This window comes from Ahaetulla prasina, chromosome 5 (genome assembly GCF_028640845.1).
Source record: "Ahaetulla prasina isolate Xishuangbanna chromosome 5, ASM2864084v1, whole genome shotgun sequence".
NCBI classification, from domain to species: domain Eukaryota; kingdom Metazoa; phylum Chordata; class Lepidosauria; order Squamata; family Colubridae; genus Ahaetulla; species Ahaetulla prasina.
The window spans coordinates 122,101,846-122,128,803 of NC_080543.1; the positions used below are offsets into that span (position 1 = coordinate 122,101,846).

Genomic DNA, 26,958 nt, shown 5'->3' on the forward strand with positions numbered 1-26,958 from the left:
GTTTTTTTTCAGGGGTGAAATGCTCCTGGTTCGGACTAGATCGCCCAATCCGGTAGCGATGGTGGCGGGTGGTTCAGAGAACCAGTAGCAAAAATCCCTGCCCCCGCCCCCCATGAGCCACGCAATTATCAGAGAGTTTTTTTTTTTACTTTTAAAAGCATTTTTTCTTCGGCCAAAAAAATGCTTTTAAAAGTAAAAAAAAAAGCCTCTGATGATTGCGCAGCTCAGCTGGGATTGGGCTTTTAAAGGCTCCAGCAAGCTACGCCCACAGAACTGGTAGTAACAAATTTTACATTTCACCACTGGTCTGAAGCTCTGTTTGATTCTGGACTCTGTGGGGCTTTGCCAATTAGGTCTTTGGCAGCGTGTCAAGGGAGGTAAAGGTGGGTGACTATCAGTCTTATCCCAAAGGACTCTTTATAACTATTTGGGACTTTTTGGGGACTGCTCGTGTGTTTTACTCACTCAGAAAGCCTTGGTCAGAACAGCTACTATCAGTAGCAGATAAAGAAGAGGCTCTCCCTTTTCTCTGCAAATGTTTGCCAGGAGAAACAGGAGGGGGAATGCCCAATTTTTTCAGAGAAGTCAAAGGGTTCAGAGCCAAGTTGCTTTTTCCCTGTAGTTTCCTGTCTTGTTGACGTGCCTTCCAGACTCTGGGCGTGTTTTCTTCAATAGCTCCATCTGTTCATCTTACCGTTCAGGCCTGAAACGGATTTGAATCTGTATGCCAGCGTCTTGCAACCTCTGACCCCTTTTTTCTTTCCACCGAGCATCTGAAGCTAAGTCGGGGTCTCGAGCAGGAGGCGGTGTGGGAATCTTGCACGCCTGGAGCTGGGAGTTAGCCTCCCGTCTGCAGGACGCCAGCAGAGCCTGCAAGAGTTTGATGGATTAAAACAAACAAACAAACTAACTAAGAAATGGGCCTTCTGACACTCAAGGAGCTCCATGCTTTGGCTGCAAACTCTTTATTTGGAGCTCCTCGGAGGGTCTTCCTTGCAGGCTAGATAATGCACGGAGGGCTGGATGTGATCTGGTTTTCAATGGGAAGCGCCATTGAAATTCGCGGGAACTCGGCCCACTTCGTGGCCCCGGCAGCAGAAAAAGTCGCCCGCTCTATTGTGCCCTTTTCTATGGGCTGGTTTGAGAGCCTGGCTCGACCTGGGGAGGAAAAAAAACAACCCTCTTCCGGGTCTTAAGAAACATCCAGAATTTAAATCTAACCTTTTAAATTCTCTTTCTAGGTGGATGAGATCATGCTGACCCTGAAGCAAGCTTTTAGCACGGCAGCTGCCCTGCAGAATGCCAAAACCCAGGTCAAACTGTGCGAGGCCTGCCCGATGCACTCCCTACACAAGCTGTGCGAAAGGATTGAAGGTAGCCACGGTTTTCAATCTTGCCTAGTCTGAAAGGGACACGGGGGTGGGTGGGCGGGGGGGGAGGTTGCTCAAGGCCTGTCTGGCACACTTGCCCCCAACCCCTCTTCTCCATTTGTTGCTGCTCATTTATGTGATGAGAGCACAAAACGCCTTTATGGATACCGTAGAATTAGACTTAGAATAACTTCATTGTCACTGAATGCACACTAATTGGCATACATTAAAATGAAATTTCATTGCATACGGCTCTCCAACGCTCACTACCTCCAATATACATTACATAAACATGACAAAATACATACATACATACATACATACATACCAGTACATATATACAAAATTATGCATATGCCCACATATATTATATGACACAGAGAAACAACACAGTCCAATTTCAGATGTATACATGTACATGGCGAGAAAAACTAATCTTGCAAGTTTACCAGACAGATAGCATAGGGAACAAAGCTGTTATAGAATCTGGTAATCCTACTAGAAATACTTCAAAACCTCTATTCCTCCCAGAGGGGAGTAACAGAAACAGACCATAAAATGGATGTGTGGGATCTCTAACAATGCTTTGAGCTCAAAGCACATGGCGCTTATAAGCAATATCCTGAATAATGGGAAGCAAGCTTCCTATAATCTTCTCCATTGTCCTTGCCACTCTCTGTATGGACTTTCTATTTGAGGCACTGCTGCCAGCAAACCAAACAGTGATGCAGTTTGTTAAAAAAACTCTCAATCGTGCCTCTGTAAAAAGTGGCCAGAACAGAAGGAGAAAGAGGTGATCTCCTCATCTGATGCAGGAGATGCAGATGCTGAGTTGCATAAATGTAGGAAGAATAGAGGTGCTTCTGCTCTCTTAGGAAAAGAAAGTGATGTCTTCCATTCCAGTTGTGTTGGGGTTCAGTATCTGGAAGAACATCCTCACACCATCACAGAAATTGAGCAGTTGTGCACCAGACAATGTGATAGTCTCTCCCGAGAAACTCTTCTTGCAAGATCAGACCAGGTCGTCCAAGTCCAGTTCATGCTTCCATCTGGGTTTCACCCAGAGGTGGGTTTCAGCAGGTTTTGACCAGTTTTGGAGAACCAGTAGTTGAGTAGTTCAGAGAACCGGTAGTAAAAATTCTGATTGGCCCCGCCCCATCTATTCTCTGCCTCCCAATTCCCAGCTGATTGGGAGGAAATGGGGATTTTTGCAGTAATCTTCCCCCGGAGTGGGATGGGAATGGAGATTTTACAGTATCCTTCCCCTACCACGCCTACCAAGCCACACCCACCAAGCCAAGCCACATCCACCAAACCACACCCACAGAACTGGTAGTACAAAAATTTGAAACCCACCAATGGCTTCACCTGACACTGCTAACCAGCTGTGTTAAAACAGTGGGACATTTTCGTGAACTGCTTTTAAAACTTTCATTCAAAGTTGACAAAGAACAAATCAGAGAGTCAGGACCTAGCTTTCTTTGAAAGACCTCTCTATTATTTATTTATTTATTTATTTATTTATTTATTTATTTTATTAGATTTTTATACCGCCCTTCTCCCGAAGGACTCAGGGCGGTGTACAGCCAAAAGATAAAAAACCCACTATATATACAATTAAAACAGTAAATTTAAAACAGAGCAAATTACAAAGTGGCCGACATTTAAAATTAAAAAACTAAAAACCCTAAACTAGTAAAACCCCAATTAAAATTTAATAAAACTTTTAGGCCAGTCCCGCTTGAATGAATAAGTGTGTTTTCAGCTCACGGCGAAAGGTCCGAAGATCAGGCACTTGGCGTAAGCCAGGAGGAAGTTCGTTCCAGAGCATAGGAGCTCCAACAGAGAAGGCCCTTCCCCTGGGTGCCGCCAGCCGACATTGTTTGGCGGATGGCACCCTGAGAAGACCCTCTCTGTGTGAGCGTACGGGTCGGTGGGAGGCATGTGGTAACAGCAGGCGGTCCCGTAAGTACCCGGGCCCTAAGCCATGGAGCGCTTTAAAGGTGGTAACCAAAATCTTAAAGCGTACCCGAAAGACCACAGGAAGCCAGTGCAGACTGCGTAGTAGTGGTGTTACATGGGAGCAACGAGTGGCTCCCGTTACTACTCGCGCAGCTGCGTTCTGGACTAACTGCAGCCTCCGGGTGCACTTCAAGGGCAGCCCCATGTAGAGAGCATTGCAATAATCCAGACGAGAAGTGACCAGAGCATGAGTGACCGTGCATAAGGCATACCGGTCAAGGACTGGCGAACCAAGCGTACTTGGTAAAAAGCCCTCCTGGAGACGGCCGCCAAATGATCATCAAAAGACAGCCGTCTACTCTTCTGACATGTTAGTAGTGAAGGACTGGGACATTGGTTTTTTTTTCTTACTAGGAGGTCCCCAAAGATTTACTCTTTTTTCCAGTTCTGACATGCTTGCTTTATGGACCAGAATCATGAAAGTCTTCCAAAAACGGCTACATCATCCATTTAAAGCAAGGACTCCAACAGATTTAACAGATTACACACGGTTGGAAAGAACCTTGTAGGTCATCTAGTCCAACCCCCCCACCCCCGCCCAAGCAGGAGACCCTACACCAGGGGTCACCAACCTTTCGGACCTCAGGGACCTCTAAATTCATAATTTTAAATCTCGAGGACCACTAATATGAATTTTTAAAAGATAAATAGTATTTAGTGCAATATAAAAAATGCAAATAATTTTTCTGCAGACCACCAAAATTTCCTACACCATTCCTGACAGAGGGCAGTCCAGTCTCTTCTTGAAAGCCTCCAGTGATGAAGCTCCCACAACTTCCAAATGCAACTTCTGTTTCATTGGTTGATTGTTCTCACTGTCAGGAAATTTCTCCTTATTTCCAAGTTGAATCTCTCATTCAATTTCCATCCATTATTTCTTGTCTGGCCTTCTGGTGCTTTGGAAAATAACTTGACCCCTTTCTCTCTGTGGCTGTCCCTCAAATATTGGAAGACTGCTATCATGTCTCCCCTGGTCCTTCTCTTCACTAGACTAGCCATGCCCAGTTCCTGCAACCGTTCATTGTATGTTTAATGTTCATTGTCATGTTTAATGATCCTACACATTCTTCTGAGGCCTTTTGGCTTTGTGTGAAGTGTGCAGAGAAAGCTTATCTCTTATAGTCCACAGAAATTTCCTTGTGTTGTGATTGGTTTCTCTCAGAAAGCGAGTAAAAACATTTCTTACTAACTAGCTGATGGATAGTTCACTCAATAGATTTATTTTTGTCATTCTTTGCTAAAAGTGTGAGAATAACTCTTAATTTAACCTGAGAGATGCCTTTTAGTATATATGGGCAATTTAATTTAGTGTCCAACCGACGGGCACTAAAAAAAGTGACATACAACCATTTTTCACACTTACAACCATTGCAGCATCCCTACGGTCATGTGATTTACATATACAACCGTGATGGACAACTGACTCACACTTATGACGGTTGCAGTGTCATCTGACCCTCTTTTGTGACTTTCTGACAAGCAAAGTCGATGGGGAAGCCCAGATTCACTTAACAGCCATGTTGCTAATTTAAGAACTGAGGCGATTCGCTTAACAAATGTGGCGACCAAACTCGTAAAATGGAGCATAACTCACTTAACAAATTTCTCACTTAGCAACATAAATTCGGGGCTCAATTGTGGTCGTAAGTTGAGAACTACCTGTATTTCCCCTAGACCAGGGGTGAAATCTACTTATCTTCCTTACCGGTTCGGAAGTGCACATGCCGTGTGCGTGTCAGATGCGCGCGCATGCGCAGAAGGTAAAAAACGCATTACTTCCTGTTTAAAGCCAGGAAGTAATGACACTCAGGCAGGTGGGCAGAGCTTTGCTCCGCCATCGCTACCGGATCGCCGAACTACCGTCCACAATCGCTACCGGATCGCGTGATCCGGTCTGAACCAGTAGCATTTCACTCCTGCCCTGGATGTAGCAGGTATCAGTGATAAAACTACATCTAAGGTATTTTGCTGATAAAGCAGAAATGTTTACCTATTTCTGTTTACTTCCTTTATTTCCTATAGTTATCTATGTTTATTTCGGAAAGCACATGTTTGGTGATCAGCCCCCTCTGGTGGGCGAAGCCATAAAGCCACCAAGGTTGTGTTAAAATCCAGCATTGAAAAAGACAAAATGCTCCCCACTCTTTCAGTTCTTGCTGCAGTGAGTCAGAGACCAAAACGAGCTATGTTTTGTTCTTTAATCAATCACATTTGAAGAAGGGACAGACTAGTCTCTTGATTTCCCAAAAAATAAATAAATAAAGACAAGCCAGGGTTTCTCAGTTTTGAAAAGATGTGAAGCTAGGGCTTTATTGGTCTGTAGAAATTCTCAGTCATCCATGGCTGTCCCAAAGGTGCTTTTATAGGAGACAACTGGACTTTCTTGCGGTTTTTTTCTCCTTTTGAAGACATTTCGCTTCTCAACCAAGAAGCTTCTTCAGCTCTGACAGGATAGTGGAGAATGAAAGAATTAAACAACAACAACAACAAGAAGAAGAAAGTTCAGTTGCTTCCGGAAAAAGCACATTTGGGACAACCATGACCTGGATGACTGAGAATCTCTACAGACCTTTAACTATACAATTTGGGATGAACACCCTTTGAATTGTGTGGGAGTAGGATTGGATTTCCAGAGAAAAAATTGAAGATGACAGGAACCATTAAGCACTACTCAGGTGACTCTGAGGACACAGATAAACCTCCAAGGGTTTCAAGGACCTTCTAAAACAGGGGTGTCCAAACTTGGCCCCTTGAAGAATGGTGGACTTCATCTCCCAGACTTCCCCAGCCAGCATGAGCTAGAAATATAAGCAAGTTGCTGGCTCAGGAATTCTGGGATTTGAAGTCCATCACTCTTCAAGGGGCCAAGTTTGGACATCCCTGCTCTAAAAGGATGTAAATGACCAGCTGTCTGCAAGGAATATAAATCCTTCCATTCCCCACCATCCAGACAGAATTGAAGAAGCTTCTTGGATCAGAAGCGAAATGTCTTCAAAAGAAAAAAAAAACCAGAAAGTTTAACTGCCTCCTGAAAAAGCACCTTTGGGACTAGGGCTTCATTCTTTAAAAAAAAAACAAAAGCTAAAATTGCATCCTCTGAGCAAGAGAATGCCAAAATATCTAAGAAAGTTTTCACATGCTTGACTTTTCACTTGTTGGCACTGAATGATAGTTTAAAGTACTGTGTCATTTCACATAAGATCTACTTGGACAAAGGCTCCTCTGTCAAAGAGTGATAGCGATGACAGGTGTGTTCACCTGTATGCAAACATTGCAAAGAACTTTGTATTCTGAACCAAGGACTGAAATAAGAATATCTGCTTCTGGGTGGGGTTCTGAGCATACAAACACTCGGGAGAAGACTAGGTCTTCTCTCCCAGATTTTTGAAGTGTGCCCCCAAATAATTAAGATATTTCTGTATAAGCCAAACTCAGAGTGCACCTTGGCCAAGGTGAGAACTGTAAAACAAGCAAGTTTAGCTTGTGGCTTCCGATTCTTTGGGGATCCAGTTATATTCTTAGATGGAAATAGCTTGATTAAAAAAACACCTATTCTTTCCTCCTCTCTTGTCTGATTGGACTTATAAAAATGATGACATTAAAGATAAAACAAGGAACATATGTGGGGTTGGAGATCTTCTTAAAAACCTTAAGATCAGGTTCTAGGACCTGATCAGTGAATCAGGCTCCTCTGGATGGTTTTCTGCCAGCAGAGGTCCTTCACTTCCAGTGTTGATGGCCAACACTGCAGAGATATCTCTGCATGTTGTTCCCACCCCACCTTCTCCCCAGTCCCTTTTTCGGGAGTGAAGGTGTCATGTTGCTTAGGGTGATGTCCACCATCTCAGAGATTCTCAGACCCACCCCCAACTGCCTTGGTAAATTGCTTTTGTTGGTAGCCAAATCAACCTAGCGAGGCAGGGCAGAGGGTTGGGTTGAGCTCCCACCAAGCCACCGAGGAAAGGGGAAGCAGAACTTTGGCCAGAGACCTTGAGTTGTGTTGTGGTCTGTCGGTAGTCGGCCCCTCCAGCAGCTGAATCGGATGAGGAGGCGGTGTGTGAGTCAGGGCCGGCATCAAGGCAACCTGAGAGCTCCGAGGGGGAAGAGAGAATGGAGCTGTCAGAGATAGAGACAGAAGCGGAGCCTGGGCTGTCCATCAGTCCTCAGATGGAGAGTCAACAGCCCCCAGGTCTGGAGGTGGCTGATGAGGAAGAGGAAGAAAAATGGGCCTAGATGCGCGAATGCGCAGAAGGCAGAGGAGAGGAGAGCAGTGGAAATCTATGGGCCAATCCTTGGGATGGAAGGATTGGCCCATTGCTGCTAGCGAAGCCCCACCCTAGCTCTGGGGATAAAAGGCAGGGGGCAAAGATGAGTAGTTGTATCACACATATTCATCTTCCTGCCAGACAGACTTGTTAGCCTGCTGTGAGAGAGAGAGAGAGACTTTTTGCCGGGGCTGCTGGCAATCCTAATAAAGGAAACATTTGTTGAACTACAGAGGGTTTGTCGTATTTGGGAGCTGGGTCAGAACAAATGGCCAACTGGGGAGACGAAGGTCTCCTGGCTCAAAGGGATGGCAGGCATCTGGGAGGCAAGGACATTGGTGGACAGGGCAAGGCATTGGAGGTTTGGTAGAAGTTATATGGATTTCATCGGTCACATTCTCTCATCTCTCTCTCCCCCTCTTTCTCGCTTTTTCTCTCTCATTCTCTCTTTTTCTCTCCCCCCCCTCTCTCCCACTCATTCTCTCTCTCATCTCTCTTTCTCTCCCCCCTCTCTCTTTCTCTTTCTCTCCCCCACTCTTTCGCTCTCTTTCTCCCTCCCTTCCTCTGTCTCCCACTCATTCTCTCTCATTCTCTCATCTCTCTTTCTCTCTCTCTCTTCCCCCCATTTCTCTCTCATTCTTTCTCTCTCTCTTTCTTCCCCTCTCCCCTCTCTCTCCCACTCATTCTCTCTCATTCTTTCATCTGAATCTTGTATTTATGACTGCAGAGAAAAGCCCGTGAAGGCTTTACAATGAGAAAAACCACTCTGATGCTCAACAACCTCTCTTCTTTCCCTCTGAAGGACTTTATCCACCAAGAGCCAAGCTTGTAATTCAGAGGCACCTGTCCTCTCTCAGTGACAACGAGCAGGCGGACATCTTTGAGCGCGTTCAGGTAACTCTCTGGGCTCCAAAGCTATTGAGAATCCAGAAATGCATTTCAGGAGTTAGAAAATTCTTTTCTGAAACCCTGAGGTCATCCAATCGGAGCAGGGCCGGTTATCACAAATATTTGCTTCTTCTTTCTTCCTGTGGCAGAAAATGAAGCCAGTTAGTGACCAGGAAGAAAACGAGCTGCTGATTTTCCACCTGCGGCAGTTGTGCGAGGCGAAGCAAAAGACCCACATCCACATTGACGAGACCCCGATGGTGAGCTTCCCATCTTCTCTGGCTTCTCCGGAGCTCCAAAAGAGGCCCGGGAACTCCTTCAGCGATTCCATTCTCCTAACGGTTCCCTTCCTGCTTCTTATGAGACTCATCTGGAAACAGATGATGTGGGAAGGATTCCCAATGAACTTAGACTTACATGCCACTTTGCAGTTCTTTGCAGCCCTCTCTAAGCTGTTTACAGAGTCAGCCTACTGCCCCCAACAATCTGGATCCTCATTTTACCCACCTCAGAAGGATGGAAGGCTAAGTCAACCTTGAGCCTGGTGAGATTTGAACTGCCAAATTGCAGGCAGCCGGCAGTCAGCAGAAGTAGCCTGCAGTACTGCACTCTAGCCACTTCGACACCGTGTCTCATTTCAGTGGGGAAAGACTAGCATTGTTCTTCTGGGTTAATTTTTGAAGCTAGGATCCATAAGGGAGGGAGGAGGACTAGATTTCCTTGAGCCTAGAGACCACCCCTCTGATTTAAATCCCTCTGATTTAAATCAGGTACAGGGAGTTCTCAACTTACGAATATTCGCTTAGCAACCAGAGTTACACTGGTGCAGAATTTTGTTTAGCAACCGCCCAAAGTTGCAACCGCACTGAAAAAAAGTGACTTATGACCGTTTTTTCACACTTACAACCACTGCAGCATCCCTGGGATCACGTGATCCAAATTCGGACGCTTGGCAACCGACTCATATTTATGAGGGTTTCAATGTCCCGGGGTCACATGATCCCTTTTGCGACCTTCTGTCAGGTAATTTCAACTGATTCCCTTGGCAACTGTGTCAGTAATTTAACAACCGTGGCAGTTCACTTAATGACTGCGGCAAGAAAAGTCATAAAAAACGGAGCCAAACTCACTTCACAACTGCCTCAGTCAGCAACAGAAATGTTGGGCTCAATTGTGGTCATAAGTTGAGGATTACCTGTAAGGTCAGGTATTTGCACTTATACTACCCCATAGGGACCCCAATTCACAATCAGGTGACAACAATTCAGGCACGTGGCAAGCAACTTGCAATTATGACCAATTGTACAGTCCTGTGACAGCTATTTTTGATTTCTTTTGCCAGTTTCAGGCAAACCTCCCCCCCCCCTCCACATTTGGAAGAAACAGTTCACACTTAGTGACTGTTGTAGAAAACCGGTTATGAATTAAGAACTGATTTGACGGCAAGGACTTAAGGATGAAAATTCCAGTCCAAATGTTGGTCTTAAGTTGACTACTCAATAAATAAAAGCCAGTTCTGCATTTGTGTCAGCCTGATCTTGCATCTAAATGGGTGACTCAGCAAAAAACAACAACAAAAACTGGGTCTTTCATTTGACATGGAAGGGAGAAAACGGCTGGACAAAACAGCCTTTTATCTCTTTCTTGAAACCCCAACCCTGACAGCTTCCTGTGTTTATTATTTTTCTATTTGGAATCAGTTTGGCAGTTGCATATTTTGGACCGCCTCCTCGGTGGCCTGTACTGATATGATTTATCTTCACCATACAGAACGCGTCTAATAATACAATCCCAGAAAACACCACCAGTAGTGGAAGATTCACCCTGGATATCCTGAAGAACAAAGCCAAGAAATCCTTAACCAGCTCTCTCGAAAACATCTTCTCCAGGGTGAGATAAATTGCTTAGAGGGAGTAAAACGGCAGATAAAGTTTTTTTTAACCCGTTTTCTCTTGTCGAATTAGTTTCTTTTCTTTTTTTTTCATATAAATACTTTTTATTTATTTTTTTAAAAATGACAAGACATAACAAACACTAACATAAAACACATACTTCTTCTTTACATCAACTTCGTATCGGCATTCCTGTATTATTTACATTTTTTCCCCTTCTTGTTTCATTTAATTATACTTATCTTTTTTTTTCCTTTTGAAACTGCTACTTACTGAGCAGTTTGAAAGTAGCAAACTGTTTCAAGTAGCAGTCACTACTTCAGAATTTAGCTCTATTAGAATAGAATAGAATAGAATTTTTATTGGCCAAGTGTGATTGGACACAGAAGGAATTTGTCTTGGTGCATATGCTCTCAGTGTACATAAAAGAAAAGATACGTTTATCAAGGTACAACATTTACAACACAATTGATGGTCAATATATCAATATAAATCATAAGGATTGCCAGCAACAAAGTTACAGTCATACAGTCATAAGTGGAAAGAGATTGGTGATGGGAACTATGAGAAGATTAATAGTAGTGCTGATTTAGTCAATAGTTTGACAGTGTTGATGGAATTATTTGTTTAGCAGAGTGATGGCCTTCAGAAAAAAACTGTTCTTGTGTCTAGTTGTTCTGGTGTTTTGAGGGTAGGAGTTGAAACAGTTTATGTCCAGGATGTGAGGGGTCTGTAAATATTTTCACGGCCCTCTTCTTGATTCGTGCAGTATACAGGTCCTCAATGGAAGGCAGGTTGGTAGCAATTATTTTTTCTGCAGTTCTAATTATCCTCTGAAGTCTGTGTTTTTTACTTTAGTTAATTCATAATTTAGCTTTAAAGAACGGTTTGCAGGAATTGGGTATGGCTAGTCTAATGAAAAGAAGGACTAGGAGTGACATGACAGCAGTCTTCCACTATCTAAGGGGCTGCCACAAAGAAGAGGGAGTCAAGCTATTCTCCAAAGCAACAGAAGGCAAGTCAAAAAAACAATGGAAGGAAACTAAATGAGAAAACCAATCTAGAACTAAGGAAAAACTTCCTGACAAAACAATTAATCGGTGGAACAACTTGCCTCCAGAAGTTGTGAATGCTCCAACACTGGACGTTTTTTAGAAAAGATTGGACAACCGTTTGTCTGAAATGTTTTCTGCCTAAGCAGGAGGTTGGACTAGAAGACCTCCAAGGTCCCTTCCAATTCTGTTCTTCTGTTCTGTTCTGTTCTTCTTAATTCAAAAGAGTGTGGAAAAAACAGGGCAACTTCTCAACTCAGGATATTGTTGAACGGCACTATCTTCTCTGACAGAACCACAACATTGGATTCCTTTCTCCTTAAAACATTATATCTGGCTTTTCTTGTTGTCTGTCTATAGGAGTGGGGAGCTTTAAGGTCACTAGAGCAGGGCTCTCCAAACTTGGCAACTTTAAAACTTGGAGACTTCAACTCCCAGAATTCCTCAGCCTAATATGCTGAGGAATGCTGGTTGGTGAATGCTGGGAGTTGAAGTCCATAAGTCTCAAAGTTACCAAGTTTGGAGTCCCCTGCAGTAGAGGAACAGTGTAAAACAAGCATAATAAATAAATATTAAAAGTTCCAAACTCTTGGCATTCATTCATGGTAAAAAAGATGTTGAGACTCTAGAAAGAGTGCAGAGAAGAGCAACAAAGATGATTAGGGGACTGGAGGATAAAACATATGAAGAACGGTTGCAGGAACTGGGTATGTCTAGTTTAACAAAAAGAAGGACCAGGGGAGACATGATAGCAGTGTTCCAATATCTCAGGGGCTGCCACAGAGAAGTGGGAGTTGGGCTGTTCTCCAGAGCACCTGAGGGTAGAACAAGAAGCAATGGGTGGAAACTGATCAAGGAAAGAAGCAACTTAGAACTAAGGAGAAATTTCCTGACAGTTAGAACAATTAATAAGTGGAACGACTTGCCTTCAGAAGTTGTGAATGCTCCAACACTGGAAATTTTTAAGAAAATGTTGGATAACCATCTGACTGAGATGGTGTAGGGTTTCCTGCCTGGGCAGGGGGTTGGACTAGAAGGCCTCCAAGGTCCCTTCCAACTCTGATGTTATGTTATGTTATGTTATGTTATATTATAGATTTAACTGGAAAGACAACCCCAAGCTTAATTAGCAGAGACCTACAACAGAAATCAGGACAAGAAGCAATGGATGGAAACTAATCAAGGAGAGAAGCAAATTTAGAACTAAGGAGAAATTTCCTGGCAGTGAGAACGATTAATCAGTGGAACAGCTTGCCTCCAGAAGTTGTGGAGGCTTTGAAGAAGAGATAGGACAGCCATTTGTCCAGAGTGGTATAAGGTCTCCTACTTGTACAGAAGGTTGGACTAGAATCTTTTCCAAGGTCTTTTCCAACTCCTTTTATTCCTTACTGGAGTGTTTTATACTGAAAGGACATGATTTGGCCCTGCCTACAGTTCTGTGAAAAGGTACTTTTTCCCAAAACTGTACACCAGGTGGTGTGGCTGTTTCCTTTTGCTTTCTGTTTCTAGAAGAGAGACTCCCCAGACTTATGAAAAGTCAGCATTTACAAGGGTCTCCAGAACTGCCAGCTGACATCCCTGCTCCATTTAAAGGTTGTTTTGAGGACTTTGTTGATCTAGTTGTATCCCGCCTTTATTATTTTTACAAATACCTCAAGGTGGCGAACAATCTCAGGGGTTGCCACAAAGAAGAGGGAGTCGGGCTGTTCTCCAAAGCACCTGAGGGTAGAACAAGAAGCAATGGGTGGAAACTGATCAAAGAAAGAAGCAACTTAGAACTAAGGAGAAATTTCCTGACAGTTAGAACAATTAATAAGTGGAACGACTTGCCTTCAGAAGTTGTGGATGCTCCAACACTGGAAGTTTTTAAGAAGATGTTGGATAACCATCTGACTGAGATGGTGTGGGGTTTCCTGCCTGGGCAGGGGGTTGGACTAGAAGGCCTCCAAGGTCCCTTCCAACTCTGTTGTTATGTTATGTTACGTTATATCCAAAGAGACCTTCCTCCTCCTATTTCCCCCACAGCAACGTCCTTGTGAGGTTACGTTCAGCGAAGAGTGAGTGGCAGGCATTTTAGCAACCCCATTGCTGGGTGGGCGTGGCCATGGGGGCGTGGCCTAGTCAGCTTCCTGCACCATGGCCGGGGGGGGGGCGGAGGGGGCGTTTTCACCCTCCCAGGCTCTGGAGGCTTCCTCAAGCCTCTGGGAGGGTGAAAACGACCTCCCCCAGGCTCCAGAGGCCCTCCAGAGGCTGGAAACGGGCCCGTTTCTGTACTTCTGGTAGGCCCGTTTTTTGCCCTCCCAGAGTCTCCGCATGGGCCCTACACTTACCTGGCATCCAAAATGGGTTGCGTGGAAACTCCTGGGAGGGGCAGGATAGGGTGGTCGGGGCCAGCCAGTCCTTGTAATTACCGGTTTGATGAACCAGATTATCATCTGGTGAACCAGATTTACCCAAACCGGTCCGAACCGGCTGAATCCCACCCCTGGTGACAGGCCCAAGATCACAGGGCTGGTTTTCATGGCTAAGGTGGGACTAGAACTCACAGTCTCCCACTTTCAAACCTGGTGCTTTAAGCCACTGGACCAAGCTGGTCTCTGTGGACCTTCCTTTCCGGCACAGGAACTGCAGAGGCAGGAAATGGATGCCACCGAGTGGGTCTCTTGTGTTTTGCAGGGAGCCAGTCGCATGCGTGGTCGCCTGGGGAGCACAGAGAGCTTTGAAAGGTACAACCAGCTCGCTACTGACAAAGTAAGTACCAAATGGATGGAAGCACCTAGGGTAGAACCCATTGCAGAAGAATCAAAGGCATTGTTCACCTTGTTTTTATCACAGGTAGCCCTCAACTTACAACTTCTCGCTTAGTGGCCTTTTGAAGTTACAACGTCAATGAAAAAAATGGCTCACGGTCATTCTTCACAGTTATAACCGTCGTAGCCCACCTGGTCACGTGATCAAAATCTGGATACTTATGACGGAGGAGGCAGTGTCCTGGGTCACGTGGTCCCCTTTTGTGAACTCCTGACCAGCAAAATCAATGGGGAAGGCAGGTTCACTGAGCAACCACGTTACTAACTTAACAACGGCAGGGATTCACTGTAGCAAGAAAGGTCATACAATGGGGCAAAACTCACTTAACGACCATCTTGCTTAGCAAGAGAAATTTTGAATATGGTTGTCGTAAATCAAGGACTACCTGTATAGGACTGGAAGCAAATATGCTTACAGGGGATTCACTGACTTGACCAAATCTATATTTGGTATTATGCAGGGCAGTACTGGGATGGACAAATGCTATTTAATGCTCTGATTGAAAGTGGAAACAGTTTGGCCCCTTCTCCTTCTATGCAACTCAATCAATAAAATGCTTTAGTTAATGAGTTACTTAGCAACAGAAACTTTGGGCTCATTTGTGATCGTAAGTCGGGGACTACCTGTGTTTATTTTTTAAAAAAACATTGAAGAGAATAAGTGGGAGGAAAGTAAATCATAAAAACTCTGGGCTTTCTCTGTAGAAGCAGAAAAAGTTTTCTCCCTTTAGCACCAGCATTGGGAAAGCATCTAAGGGGCTGATCTTCTTGTGCTAAGCAGGGTGTGAATGGAACCCTTTCCGCTTATTTCCTGTTGAAATGCTTTCTCTGCTACTCCTACAATAGGGATTTCCCCCCCTCCCCTTCCCCAGGATATAAATTCATGGCTGTTTGTGTGTGGTTTTCAATTATCCTGCCGGGAAGGTTATCCGAAGTGGAGCTCCCACCAGATGCAGCTTGGACAAGGCAGGGAAATCCTGTCGGCTCCAGACCTAGGAACCGGGCCAAGGGGCCAGCTTTGGTGAGGAGGTGGGCTTCTGGCTCGCTTCCTCTTCTTCTTCCTCCCTCCTTCCCCAGATGGTCCTCTAGTAACGTTTGGACACGCCTGGGCTACGTTGAATGTGGACAGCATTCTCCTTCTGAAAACCAAGCGTGTTTTCTTCCTAAGCTTCAAGAAACAACTGACTTTGTGTAGGGAGAGCCACCTGGTAGGAGGTGTGGGTCGGCAGGAAAGGCGCGTAGAAGATGTGGGTCGGCAGGAAAGGCGCGTAGAAGGTGTGGGCTGCCAGGAAAGTCCCTCATTCTTGTCTGTGGCTTCTAGGACTTCTCCTCAGGGGACTCCCCACCCTCCACACCTCCGGCGTCTCCCGTTGCCTTGGCTGGACACCCGTTTCCCGAAGAGGACTCCGACTCTCCCCAGTTCAGAAGACGCGCCCATACTTTTAGCCACCCGCCCTCTGCCTCCAGGAAGAGGATCACTTTCCAGAATGGACGGTCTCAAAGCGTCCGGTCGCCTCTCCTGAGGCAAAATTCAGCTGAACAGAGCAGGTGAGTTGGGCTGGGAGAGCCAAGGGACTTTCTTTAGCAGAGATGCTGGTTGGATGCCCACCTAGGAGGCGGCCTGAGGTCCTTAGCAGGTCAGGGCTGCCTTCAGACATGCAGATGGCCTGAAGTTGGGATAGGATGGTTGCAGCGTATTTTTAATAGCCATGTGTAACGCTTTTAATAAAGGGATGCAGTGGCTCAGGGGCTAGGACGTTGAGCTTGTCGATCGAAAGGTTGGCAGCTCAGCGGTTCGAATCCCTAGTGCTGCCGTGTAATGGGGTGAGCTCCCGTTACTTGTCCCAGCTTCTGCCAACCTAGCAGTTTCGAAAGCATGTAAAAATGCAAGTAGAAAAAATAGGGACCACCTTTGGTGGGAAGGTGACAGTGTTCCGTGCACCTTTGATATTGAGTCATGCCGGCCACATGACCACGGAGACGTCTTCGGACAGCGCTGGCTCTTCGGCTTTGAAACGGAGATGAGCACCGCCCCTAGAGTCAGCAATGACTAGCACGTATATGTCAGGGGAACCTTTACCTTTACCTTAACAACAACAACAACAACAACAACAACAACAACAACAACAACAATAATAATAATAATAATATATGTTGCCCAACTCCTAGCAGGCCTTTTGAGAGGGATACATGTTAACCTCTTTATAAAAATGATACTTGAAGGTATAGAATAGTAACAGAGTTGAAAGGACGGTGAAGGTCTTCTAGTGCAGGCGTCCAAGATCCTATATATTTTAAATCTCAGCCATGAAAAACTTTAGAGAAGACAAGACAGCGTTTTCTAAAGTTGCTTGTTTTTCTTGAAATTGTATGGCTTCATCCAAACGTGAATTAGATTCTGTTTTATTGATGATGCAGGGGTCTTTTTTTTCTGATTCATTCAAAGCTGTTTCAGTGTTAAAAGGGGGAAGAAATGTCAACAGTCCCCTGGTGCTGTTTTAAAAAAAATAATCTGAAGCACAAATCCATCCTATGTAAAAGAAAATTTGGAACCAGAAAACTGGATCAGGTTGAAAATTATGATCAGCGTGTTTAGCAGGCCAACATTCAGAAGAGAAAAGTCCACAAAGAAAAGAAAGAGGAGGGGAAAAGAGAGTTCATGTGAAGCCCAATTGTCCTCCCACTAATCAGTCTCAAACAGGCAGGATTGAAACATTATTCCCAGAATTTCAGATGGGTCTGTGAATGAATGGGAAGCCAGTGAAGGCTGAATCATTGGGCGGGAGGGAGGGCCTTTTGTCATACTGCAGAGGCAACTTTTGAACACCTTCAAAGGCTGCTCCATGTGAGGAAATATGGCAGGAGTTTAATTCCTGCCTTTTGACACACCTTCTGGCTTTCACAAGCCAGAGGGGTTGACTCTGTATATGCAAAGACTCTTCTGACATTGTGGTCTTAGAATAACAGAGCTGGAAGGGACTTTGGAGGTCTTCTAGTCCAACCCCATGCCTAGGCAGGAAACCCTAAACCACTTCAGACAAATGGTTATCCAACATCTTCTTAAAAACTTGCAGTGTTGGAGCATTCACAACTTCGGGAGGCAAGTTGTTCCACTGATTATGTCAGTTTTGGAAGGCAATTTTATTTTTGCTTCTTAACTGCCACATATTTTAGCTGTTGAAGTTGGGAGGGGTTGTTGTTGGAGCGGTAGAAAGTTAGTCATAACAACATTCCGTATTCAAGGACATTCTGCGTCTGATGGAGACTGCCTGAAGATTGTATTCAATTGAGTGTGAAGAGTTGATTGGACAATGTGATGAACTTGTGGGTGTGGAGCAGGGCTTTGAACTGTCAACTGGGTGTGGAAAACCTGGAAGCTTCCAGTTTCAGGTTTTCCCAGCTGTGCCAACATGACATCTCTAATAAATTGGAACTTTGAGGAACCTCAAGCCTCAGAGCTTTATTTCATTGGGGGTGTTACTTGGAACCCTGACAGATTAATTGTTCTAACTGTCAAGAAATTTCTCCTTAGTTCTAGGTTGCTTCTCTCCTTGATTAGTTTCCACTCATTACTTCTTGTCTTGCCCTCAGGTGCTTTGGAGAATAGCTTGGCTTCTTCTTCTATGTGGCAGCCCCTGAGATATTGGAAGACTGCTATCATGTCTCCCCTAGTCCTTCTTTTCTTTTCATTAAACTGGACATACCCAGTTCCTGCAACCATTCTTCTCTTGGAGTTCCTCATTGATTGCATTGAATGCTCCAACACTGGATGTTTTTAAGAAGTGATTGGACAACACGTTTTTCTGAAATGATATAGGGTTTCCTGCCTGGACTTGAAGACCTCCAAGGTCCCTTCCAATTCTGTTATTCTAAATTCTAAATTCTAGGATCTGCCTGGAACTGTTGCTTCTGAAAACTGATTTGCTGTGTACATGAATGGTGATAAACAGCTCATGAGAATGGGTGATGGAACATCCCTATTGTGGGCCTCACCCCCTTCCTTATTTTTAGCCATTTTCTGGACATTACTGCACCAGCAGCTTCTTCCAATTTGCTTTTTTCCCCCTCTGTGAAAGTGACTATTATGGAAAAGGGCATCATGAATGTTAAGCCATTCTGAAAGTCCAGCTACTGGGCTCAGTCAATCCACTCCTACTATGGGATCTTCTTTAGTCCTCATTGTGAAGCAGCTTTCTTGAGATACCTCCTCTGATAGTTCTCTTGCTCCAACTTTCTTGTTTTTTTCTTTTGAAGACATTTCACTTCTCATCCAAGAAGCTTCTTCAGCTCTGACTGGATGGTGGGGAATGGAAGGATTTATATTCCTTGCAGACAGCTGGTCATTTGCATCCTTTTTAGAGAGTAGTTGAGACCACTTGGAGGTTTATCTGTGTCCTCAGGGTCATCTGAGTAGTGCTTAATGGTTCCTGTGGTCTGCAATTTTTTCTCGGGAAACCCATTCCTACTCCCACACAATTCACAGGGTGTTCATCCCAAATTGTGTGGCTAAAAGCAGGGGTAAAATGCTACCGGATCGGACCGGATTGCACGATTTGGTAGTAATTGTGGCTGATAGTTCAGTGATCCGGTAGCGATGGTGGAGCGAAGCTCTGCCCACCTGTCCGGGTGTCATTACTTCCTGGTTTTAACCAGGAGGTAATGTGTTTTAAACCTTCTGCACATGCGGCGTGTGAATTTCCAAGCCAGTAAGGAAGGTAAGTAGATTTCACCCCTGAGCTAAAAGTCTGTAGAGATTCTCAGTCATCCAGGTCATGGTTGTCCCAAAGGTGCTTTTTCATCAGGCAACTAGATTCTCTTGTTTTTTTTCTTTTGAAGACATTTTGCTTCTCATCCAAGAAGCTTCTTTAGCTCTTGATAGAATAGTGGGGTATGGAAAGATTTATATTCTTTGCTGGTCATTTGCATCCTTTTAGAAGCATTTGGAAGTATATCTGTGTCCTCAAAGTCACCTGAGTCATGTTCCTGGCTCCTGCAGTCTGCAATTTTTTTCCTCTGGAAATCCATTCCTACTCCCACACCATTCCAAGGGTGTTCATCCCAAATTGTATAGCTAAAAATCTGTAGAGATTCTCAGCCATCCAGGTCATGGTTGTCCCATGGTTGCTTTTTCAGGAGGCAACTGGACTTTCTTGTTTTTTTCTTCTTTTGAAAACGTTTCACTTCTCATCCAAGAAGCTATCCTGTCGGAGCCGAAGAAGCTTCTTGGATGAGAAGCAAAACGTCTTCAAAAGAAAAAAACAACAACCCAGAAACTCCAGATGCCTCCTGAAAAAGCACCTTTGGGACAACCATGACCTGGATGACTGAAAATCTCTAGAGATTCTTGCTCTGACTTCTCTCCAAACGTCCTCACATCTACTTCTGAGGGAATAGGAACTTGAGGCGAGCTGCAGATTTCACTTCTTCTCAACGCTGGTTCCAGAACAATTGAGAAATTGGTTTATTTGAAATGTGATCGCTTTCTCGGTGTCCTCCTCTCTGCTTTGTTTATATTTTCTCAAGCTCGGGCTGCAGTCTTGCAGCACAACAGGAAACCTGAGCAAGAATAAGGGTTAGCCCAACAGCCCAGCATTTCTTTCTTTTGTCTTTGTCATGGCAAAGCTGGGCTCTCGCTGGCTCAGCCAGTTTCCTAATTAGACCAGCAATTCCTGTGCCAGGTGTTGCTTTTTCCACGTGCTGTTTTTCTGGCACGGAAAACAGTTCCTTCCAAGAATTGCTTAGCAGCTGGGGGGCTAAGAAAATGCCTCCCCCCACCACAACATTCTCCATTTTAAAAGTGGAAATAAATCTCATTGCCCCATCCCCAGAAAAAAAGCCTAACAAATGTATTTTGCAGCAGCAACAACAACAAAAAAATTAAATCTGTGGTGAAATATTTATTGTGTGGAATTGTGTAAATGCGCCTAGAATGAAATGATCTCTTCATCCTGCAGAAAGGGACTGGATGTTTGTGTTCTCTCTCAACAAGACTAGCGCCCTGCACACTGCAAACAAAACAACACATCACAAAACCCCCAACCAAACATTATTGGTTTGATACGAAGCAGGCTCTGCACAATATCTGGAAACACAAGTGTGTGTATGTGTGCGTGTATGTGCACACATAAATCCCCGTGACATATGCTGTCTGGCAGGTAGTGACTCTGCTAAGTAATTTACAGGCAACCCTAGACCCACAACCACAATTGAGTGCCAAATTTCCATTGCTAAACAAGGCAGTGGTTAAATGAATTTTCCTCCATTTTACGGGCCTTTCCTGCCACCGTTATTAAGTGAATCCCTGCATTTGTTAAGTTAGTAACATGGTTGTTAAGAGAATCCGGCTTTTCTGGATTCTGACTGCCTGTCAGAAGTTTCCAAATGGGAATCCCAAGGACATTGTGCAACCGTCACAAGTACATGCCAGTTGCCAAGTGTCTGAATTTTTATCATGTGACTACAGGGATACTGCAACGGCTGCAAGTGTGAAAAGCATCCGTAAGTCACGTTTTCAGTGCTGTTGTAACTCTGAATGGTGATTGTCTGAATAGCTGTAAATTGAAGAATACCTGTAATGACCAAGGGACTTTAGATCAGGGGTCTCCAACCTTGGTCCCTTTAAGACTTGTGGACTTCAACTCCCAGCGTTCCTCAGCCAGCTTTGCTGGCTGAGGGACTCTGGGAGTTGAAGTCCACAAGTCTTAAAGGGACCAAGGTTGGAGACCCCTGCTATAGATCATATGGATCTGAGGGATGGACAGCCATTTACGGGTCCTCCATATACTGTGAGACAATCTCCCATAAAGAGGGTTCAAGGGTTCAACCAGCAATTTTGGCAATAACTTCACCTTCCTGGTGGCATTTATTCGATCACCCATTCTTGCCGAAGAGAAGATCATCCACCGACTCTAATTCTACTTCAGGACCACACAGCTAAACGTGGGATCAACCCTCTGGCTGTGTTCTGGTGTGGTGCCCTCCCTCTTCAATTTAGCAAATTCTCATATCCCCCGATTCAGCTCATTTGCACGGAATGGGACAACTCGCCATACAGCCAACTTGCCACGGTCAACTTGCATGGCCAACTCGCTGCAGGATAATTCAACTAATAGAACTATGCACTGTTGATGTTACCTGGTTTGAGTATTGAAACATCTGCAAGAAATAGGGAAGCACACAGAGCATCAAGGACTCTACAATCCCCCCTCCTCCTCCTCCTCCTCCTCCTCCTCCTCCTCCTCCTCTCTGCAAACCCCACTCCTTCTAGCACTGAAGATATTACCTAGTTTGGGTAATGAAACATCTGCAAAAAAGCAACAAAGCTTAGAGAACACCAATGATCCCACAATCCCTTCTCTTCCTCCTCCTCCTCCTCCTCCTCCTCCTCCTCCTCCTCCTCCTCCTCCTCCTCCTCCTCCTCTCTGCAAACCCCACTCCTTCTAGCACTGAAGATATTACCTAGTTTGGGTAATGAAACATCTGCAAAAAAAGCAACCAAGCTTAGAGAGCACCAATGATCCCACAATCCCCTCTCTTCCTCCTCCTCCTCCTCCTCCTCCTTCTCCTCTTTGCATATCCACACCTTCTAGCACTGAAGATATTGCCTAGTTTGAGTAATGAAACATCTGCAGGAAAGCAGGCAAGCTCAGAAAGTGCCAAGGACCCCTCACTTCAACCCTGAGCTACAAATATTCTCCTTTATAAATAGAAAAGTTAAATTAATTTAAATGGAACTAGGACTAATAATAATAATAATAATAATAATAATAGAATAAAGTCCACCCAGAAATACAAGAGCTAATAATTTCAATGAAAATGTGGTCACCAATAATAAAATGCAATAATAAAATGCAATAATAAAATAATAAAATAATAACTGCAAGAAACAGCACAGCGTTGAATTATCCTGCAGCAAGTTGGCCCGTGGTGAGTTGGCCCATGGCAAGTGGGCCACAGTCAGGGGTGAAATGCTCCCGGTTTGGACCGGATCACCCGATCCGGTAGTGATGGCGGCGGGTGGTTTGGAGAACCGGTAGCAAAAATCCCTGCCCCCCTCCCCCCATGCCCAGCTGAGCTGTGCGATCATCAAGAGTTTTTTTTTTTTACTTTTAGCATTTTTTCTTCGGCTGAAAAAAATACTTTTAAAGGTAAAAAAAAAATGCTTTTAAAAGAAAAGAAAAGCCTCTGCCGATCAGGCAACTCAGCTGGGATCGTCAGAAGAGCCTTTTAAAAGCATTTTTTTACAACCTCTTTAGCCAAGAGGCCATGCCCACCGAGTCACATTACCCACTCAGCCACCAAGCCACGCCCACAGAACCGGTAGTAACAAATTTTACATTTTACCACTGGCCACAGTATGTTGACCGCAGCGAGTTGGCTGTAGAGAGTTGTCCTAGACCTCATTGGCATGCTGTTTCAGTAACAATGCCCTGTTGCAACTCGAGTTAACACTGGCCTTTCGTGCAGTGGACGTAGATGAGCGGTTGGGCCTCTCTTAAAGACTGGACTAGAACTTACTGCTCTCCTTTTTCTTATTGCCTGCTGCCAGGCTGGCAGTTGCCCGACGTACCCGCAGCGAGAGTGAATCTTCGGTGCCGCCCAGTCTCCCTTCTTCTTTCTCTGCCCCTTCTTTCCTGAAAAGCTTATACCAGAGCTCTGGGAAACCGGTTTCTCCGCCTGAAGGTGATCCCCCCAGGAGGTGAGAGCGCTATTCCTGCCCGCCTGCCTTGCCGCATTTCCACCCGTCTGGCTTGCCAGAGCCTCACTAGCTGCTTAGGACGCATCTCATGAGCATCCCTGCCTGATGCACATCTTCAGAGCTGCAGGCAGAGGCTGGGCTTAACTTTGGTACACATCAACATTGCCGACCTACAGGGTGAGACATCGGGGGTCCTTCCTAGTGTCCATGGTTACCCAGATTTTAAAGCCACCCTGTAAATCTTTGTGGCTTTTTCATAAATCTCTCTTTGTTTACTCTTTTGTCCTGGATGAGTGGAATCCTTTTGGGGTTTGGGGTCAGGACAGACAATTTGGCAGGATTCCTAATCGTTCTTCTACAACTAATTTAAGCACATGTTGCTTAATAGCAATAGCACTTAGACTTATATACCACTCCCCAGTGCTTTACAGCCCTCTGTAAGTGGTTTAAAAAGTCAGCCTCTTGCCCCCAACAATCTGGCTCCTCATTTTACCGACCTCGGAAGGACGGAAGGCTGAGTCAACCTTAATCGTGAAGGTAAACTTTCCAGAGTTTGTAAAATTGCCAGACCATGAAAAAGGCTATTTGATTTTAAAAAACAACCACCCGAATAATTTCAGTTTATATCAGGGGTCTCCAACCTTGGTCCCTTTAAGACTTGTGGACTTCAACTCCCAGAGTCCCTCAGCCAGCAAAGCTGGCTGAGGAACTCTGGGAGTTGAAGTCCACAAGTCTTAAAGGGACCAAAGTTGGAGACCCCTGGTTTACATTTTTGCTGGTTAAAGTAAAAGTTTTTATAGCGTTCAGGGTTTTCTTGGGGTACGGAAAGCGCTGGCAATGTTGATCATTTTAGCGGCCACTCTACTAAACGAGCATTTCGGTATTTTTTTGCTGTGTGGCAAAGTGTGATGAATCTTGGCATGGTTTTTTTGTTTTGTTTTTTAACACTGCAAAATAGCACAATTTCAGCCGTCTGCAGCCACCTGGTAGGTGTGCGCTCTGGGCCGAGTGTCTCATTTTCACAGTGCACTTTTGAACCAGCCAGCTTAGCTTCATGTAGAACACAGTGGGACATTTCAAGCATGTTTTGATTGAGGAGGAATGGTGGATGCTTCCGTCTTTTTTTTTTAAAGCGTGGCTTGACTGTCTTGCTTATGAACCCAGCTATTAAATTAAGTTGATCGAATTAAATTTATCTGCTGCTCGTCTTGTGGTTCAAGGAGACTCTGAGCTATTTGCAGAGTCCAAAGTTATGATTTTTAGGCTCCTGTTTCATTCCTGGGGTATGGAATGGCCTTTATCGTGTCAACATTCAATTAGTTTGTGAGTTTAGATGTAAGCCAATCTCTTCATCTTTGCACTAAACATTTTTGACTCCATATAAATTCCATACCATTAAAGTTTTAACGTATCTGGATTTACTGTACTTTCTCTTGAACTGGGCCTTACCTCGTTAGTCTAAGCAAAGACTTAGAGATTTTATTCATTTAATCGAGGTGAGAGCCAAAGGCAGTCGTCCCAACCTACTTTTGTCTTCCTTGGGATGGTCTAGAACAGAGGTCCCTAATCTTTCAGACCTCAGGAACCACTAAATTCGTAATTTTAAATCCCGCGCACCACTAATATGATCTGCCTAATGACCAGCAGGGTGGGTGTGGCTAGGTGGTCATGTGACTGGGTGGGTGTGGCCAACTCAGTGTCACTCACTTCAAGCGGTGCCTTGAAGTGGCAAAACAGCTGGTCCAGTTCAAATTGGATCTGGCTGAGAAGGAGGCACAGCAGAAGCACCTCACTAAGGACTATGAGCATAGGCTTTCTAAGCAGAGGGAAGACCTGCAGGAGTGCAAGGCCAGATACCGGCCCCTGGAGGCTCAGCAGGCTGAGATGGTCAGCCAGTTCCAGGCCATGATGCAGTCCCACTGGAACAAGGCCCTCCAGCTCTTCGCCATCAGCAGCATTTCCCCCCAGCCTTCGCCCAAAGCCCCACACCAGAAGACTGGAGCAGACCCCAAGTCAGAATTTCTGCCCCCTTCCAACCCACATAAAAAGACCCCAACATAAACGTTCACTGCACGTACCCAGTCCAGGGGCGGTAGTATGAGGACCCCTGATTTAGTGCAATATAAAAAATGCAAATAATTTTTCTGCGGACCATCAAAATTTTCTCACGGACCACCAGTGATCCACGGACCACCAGTTGGTGACCGCTGGTCTAGAACATTAAAGAGGATTTTGCAGATTTCAGGGGGAAGCAGTCAGAACATATTGTGGATTGGCTGCCCTTTGCAAAGTTCCCAACTGGCTGTTGCTCTGTCACCAAGTTGCTGGGGTGATCATTTAATCAAAAGTAGTAGAAAATTCTTCTTTCTCTTCCAGATCATTTGGAATACAGGTAGTACCACCACAATTGAGCCAAAATGGCCATTGCTAAGCAAGACGGTTGTTAAGTGAGTTTCAAAACCTTTCTTGCCACAGTTGTGAAGTGACGGCCTGCAGTTGCTAAGTTAGCAACACAGTTGTTAAGGAAATTACGATTTCTGAAGCAGCTCTCCCAAATCCAAGGCAAAGCCTTTCACACAGTTTTCTGATCCATCCTGCGGGGGAAAACAAATACAATGTTTGCATTTTGCAGGTTCCTTGAGTAGATGGACTCGCTAACGCTTGAGATGTAACTAGGTTTTGAACCAAAGGTTTATGCTTTCCGCTTCATTTTAGGGCAATCCTAATATGTACCCATGGGATTGTACCCAGTAGTGAAATCCTCTGCAGGTTGCCACTGGTTTGTGTGGCACCAAAGACACGCGTGTGCATGTGCAGTATGCACCAAACATGCGTTACACATACGCAGTGCTCATCAAACATACGTTTCACACAGAAAATGGAGCCTTTTGAAGGTAAGTAGAACAGTGAAGGAGGAGGGAACAGCTGTGCCACATGATTTAGATTCTAGCAAATATAAATGGCGCGGCACAGCTGATCATTGGAAATACCACTTCAGACAAACTAGTAGGGTTTCTTTTACTGCCGGTTCGCCCGAATCAGTAGCTTTTGTTATTACCGGTTCGCCCGAACTGGTGCAAAACAGTAGCATTTCACCCCTGATTGTACCACAGCTTAAAACAAGATAAGGCAAGGGTCTCCAAACTTGGCAAACTTTGACTTGTGGACTTCAACTCCAAGAATTCCCTCAGCTAGTCACATTGGTTGGGGAATTCTGGGAGTTGAAGGTCACCAGTCCACCAGTTGCCAAGTTTTGAGGGCCCCCCCCAACATAAAGGGGATGAAAGAGATCTCCAAGCCAGCCAGGTGAATTAATCGAAACTGCTACTAACTAGGCAGCCTTGGGAGAAATGTTTTCATGGCTTTTCTGCCAACTTCACTGAACATTTGCCTGCTATTTTTTCTCCACCGCATGAGTGTGTGTGTTGATTCTTTGACTCATTTCAAAGAGCGCAGACTAAAGCATGGTTTGGATGCTTTAAGTTAATGCCTTTCTTCCAAGGAAAAGAGAAGTTGAACTGAAAGCAAAGGCAAAGTAGAAAATGCAAATATTAGCATCAGCATAAAAAATTTCTCTTGGGTCAGCTGGATCAAACCAGAAGCATTGCTGTTGAACACAGAAAAAATAATGACAACATATTTTTGGATGATGGGTGTGGAATGTTGTTGCAAAGGTCTAATGGAGGGTGGTAGGAATGCCCACTTTGTTTTTGGAGAAGCTCAGTGTGGTTCATGAAACAGGAAGAAGAAAATAGATTTGTAAGTATTATATATTTTGGATAGTGAAGTTCTGCAAAATTTGTCCCTTGAGAGTAGAATACATACTCTTAACAGGGTCTTGCAGCTGTTTGAAATAAAACCAGGGTTTTATCGTGGGCTAATTCTTTGGAAATTCCTTGTGCCTCTTACACACTTGCTTAAGAATAATGTTGAGCTGTCTGGTATTCAAAGAAAATTGTGT

General features: G+C 44.7%; 1 protein-coding gene across 4 annotated transcripts in view; it reads left to right on the plus strand.

Moving 5' to 3' along the window:
* TBC1D4 (TBC1 domain family member 4) overlaps positions 1-26,958 on the plus strand; it is a 145,011-nt gene that overhangs the window by 76,907 nt on the left and 41,146 nt on the right. For 3 of the 4 annotated variants that reach the window (XM_058186688.1, XM_058186685.1, XM_058186686.1), the window contains exons 5-10: positions 1,242-1,374; positions 8,460-8,551; positions 8,695-8,805; positions 10,316-10,435; positions 14,166-14,240; positions 15,621-15,847. In XM_058186688.1, the coding sequence (XP_058042671.1) occupies positions 1,242-1,374; positions 8,460-8,551; positions 8,695-8,805; positions 10,316-10,435; positions 14,166-14,240; positions 15,621-15,847 (758 nt within the window). Of the gene's footprint in view, positions 1-1,241; positions 1,375-8,459; positions 8,552-8,694; positions 8,806-10,315; positions 10,436-14,165; positions 14,241-15,620; positions 15,848-22,847; positions 22,998-26,958 lie in introns of all 4 variants that reach the window. The other variant, XM_058186687.1, reaches the window with a different exon arrangement.